Consider the following 3,286-nt stretch of genomic DNA (forward strand, 5'->3'; position numbering starts at 1 on the left):
TTAAATATTATTATTATAACAATTTTAATTATTTATTTGTCTAATTAAAAGATGTAATTTGCATTTATTTTTGCAGTTTTTTGTTATCCTTCGAGTGGCTTTGTAAAATTATAGAATTATTTTCTATTTTTATTAAACTAGCATTACAAACGTGCGATTCGCGATTCATTACTTAACATTTTTTACTTTGTATTTGTTATAACACACTCTATCAACTTTAATACACATAACTGTCAAGGTGCAAATTCATGAGACGCTCGTTTTAGCGTTAGAACAATGGCACACAGAAAAACTTAAGCAGTAAGACGTAAGCAGTAAACAAATCATGTTGGATTTTTGGTAGTCACGTGACTTCGACTTTGACACAAAAATAGAAGCTGGATTTTCTCAGCTTCAACGTTAAAGCTGTTGTTATATTCTAAACATTTTAGAAATAAATGATACAATTGACATTAATTAGTGTCACGATTTTAAATGTCATCTTTTTAACTTTTCAAAAGGCAATAGACATAACTTATTGCAAAGTTGCTATTGCAAGGTTGCTATGAAAAACACAACCTTGAAATAAAAATTCTATTTTTTTTTACGCGATATCCGATACCGTTATCACATTTATTTATTCTATAATATTGTTTTTTAATATGACTTGCATGTGCTTTATTTTTCTTATCTAGTTTATCTAGTTTAAAATTGTACGTGACGGAAATAGATATGTATAAACTCTATTTGTAACCGACATCGATGAAACAATATTAATTAATTTAACGATATCAATTGTAAAATTGGAATATTTATGTATAATTTTATTTGTTTGTATAGAATAATAAGAAGGTACTTTATTAATCAATATTTAAATTAATTTTAGTAATAATCTTAATGAGTGCTTGGAATGATACTTGCAATTTTAAAAAGGCATAAATAATTAAATATTTCTCTCTAAAACTTTATAATAATACGTTACACAAAAAAATTTGCCTTTTATCCTGATCCTTCATTTTCGCTCAAGATAAATGTTGGCAAACTTCGGAAGAGATAGAAAACACATGACAAGAAACATGATTGTCGATAAAACGGAAACAAAAAGGGAAACAGGCAAGAAGTAAAAAATAAAAAGCAGGAAGCAAAGAGCACATTATAGATCCAAAAAGGGAACTGGAAATCCTGGAAGTAGTAATTCACAAGTTCATACAAGAATTTTTTAATATACCATATGCCATAATATGCCATACTTATAAAATAAGAATAAAATGAAAATATGTATGCTAATATTTTTCTTTAAATATTTTTATATTACAAAAAAATGTCTCTTTTACGTATAATAATTTATTAAAATTGATTTTTAAATAATGAAATCGTATACGAGGGCAAGTAAATAAGTTCTTAGAAAATCTGTCAGAGAGCACTCGCAGTGTCATGTCACATTACTTTTTGACAAGTAGCATCGTTCAGCTGATTACTGTAAAATTTTGAGCGGAATTCATCGCGTGATTTCATTTCTGTAGATGATTAAAGCGAACAACCTTTGTATTTTTTGCAAAATGGAAAAAAAACGAGTTTTGTGCAGTGATCAAACATCTATATATGAAAGATTTAACGCCACGTTGAACATATTTTAACATATTAATTTTTTGATTTTTATTTTAATTTCGTACTTTCGCACAGAATAATAAAATTAATACAAAAAAATTATTTCCTTATACTGCACATGCATGTAATTGCATATTAAAGTCAATCTTTATAAGGTTAAAATAAATTCATCATTATATTTATAATCATTGGTTATTTTTATTTCTAGATATAATACATTAGAATAGAAAAATTACATTAGTATATTGACATTTTTCGTCCAATGTTGGAAAACCATTTTTAACAAGGAAAATTTGAAGAAAAATTTGATATTGAACAATATTAAAAACAATATTTCTTTTATATTACTAGCACTACAGGTGCGCGCTTCGTGCGCTATTTAACACTTCTTACTATAATTTACAATTACACATTAATCTCAATACACACAACTGTCAAAATGCAATGATAGCTGCTTACACAAAATAAGCGCAGCAAGACAACCAATCGTACTGCGGAAAAGTGACAACAATAAATTTCGAGAAATGCGAGTAATCGACTTTACATGCACTTTTTTTGGATAGGAATATTATTTTGGCAACTGTCTTTTAACTATTTTTACCAATAAGACATTACAGCTTTTTATTTGTTTTTCTATTTTCTTTTGTCTTACTACTTCTTAAATCTTTAATCTATCAATTGGATTTATTTTTTAACTTCATATATTTTCTCACCGATCCAATTTCCACTTGGACCATAATTACAAACTAGGTATATCGAAATCCAGTCATTTGATTCCTTATACGTTATTAGTCCGCAACCGACTTTTGTTGTTTCAGCCCAGACCATTTGAGTATAATGGCCTGTATTCGAATCAAATCTGCAAATAAATTATTTTATAAACACATTAAAAAATGTGTCATAAATCTACGAGTAGAGATATTTTAATTGAGACTCTTGTGATATATCATACTATTTTTAACACTATTTACACGCAATTATTTTTTACATTTATTTATAATGCATAAATATCTTTATATGTAAAAGTCTATTGCAATCTAAAGAATTAATTTATTAGTATATTTGTTAATATATATTTAAAATATCTATGTGTAATTAGAACATTCAATATTGGAATAATACTTACTCATATTTTTCAACCTTATTTTTGTCAAAGTCAGCTACTTCATCGTACCACATTTGAATCATACTATCTATAAAAGATGTGTCTTCGTCCGAAGAGTATCCCTTGGCTATGTTCTGACCAACTATAAATCTGTCTGCAATGGCATACATTGTTTGCTAACAAATGAATCAGCTACATATAGTTTACGATTATTAACATATGTATAAATTGGGACTTACCTACATCTCTGCATTTATCATGACTAAAATTGCATTGAATGGCCCATCTTTGTGCAATATCCTCTAATTCGTTATCCCAGATCTATAAAAGAATATATGCACATGTATGCAAATACACTGATCCAAAAAATTAGGGAATCACTTTTTCTCAGTAAATTTTTGCCCATTTTTAAACTTTAGTTATTCAGAGAATAATTTAAAAATAGATCAAAAAATGATTTTACAGGGCAAACTCTCTACTATAAGATACTTTTGTTCAATTTTTATTTACTTTAATAATCAAAGGCGTGATCAGTGATCAGCTTTGAATGAAGACATATTTGATACATCTAAAATTTTGAAATTTGTGGTCTTT

At 27.1% G+C, this 3,286-nt stretch overlaps 1 protein-coding gene across 1 annotated transcript; it reads right to left on the reverse strand.

The window, feature by feature from the left end:
• Positions 1-1,801: 1,801 nt before the first annotated feature.
• LOC105461464 (venom allergen 3-like) lies at positions 1,802-3,013 on the reverse strand (the record flags this gene model as incomplete). The annotated part of the gene is made up of 3 exons (XM_011707959.1): positions 1,802-2,446; positions 2,714-2,846; positions 2,932-3,013. Coding segments are annotated over 3 exons (390 nt in total), but the record flags the coding sequence as incomplete, so codon positions are not given.
• Between the last annotated feature and the right edge of the window lie 273 nt (positions 3,014-3,286).

This window comes from Wasmannia auropunctata, unplaced genomic scaffold (genome assembly GCF_000956235.1).
Source record: "Wasmannia auropunctata unplaced genomic scaffold, wasmannia.A_1.0 LD287248.1, whole genome shotgun sequence".
Lineage (NCBI taxonomy): Eukaryota > Metazoa > Arthropoda > Insecta > Hymenoptera > Formicidae > Wasmannia > Wasmannia auropunctata.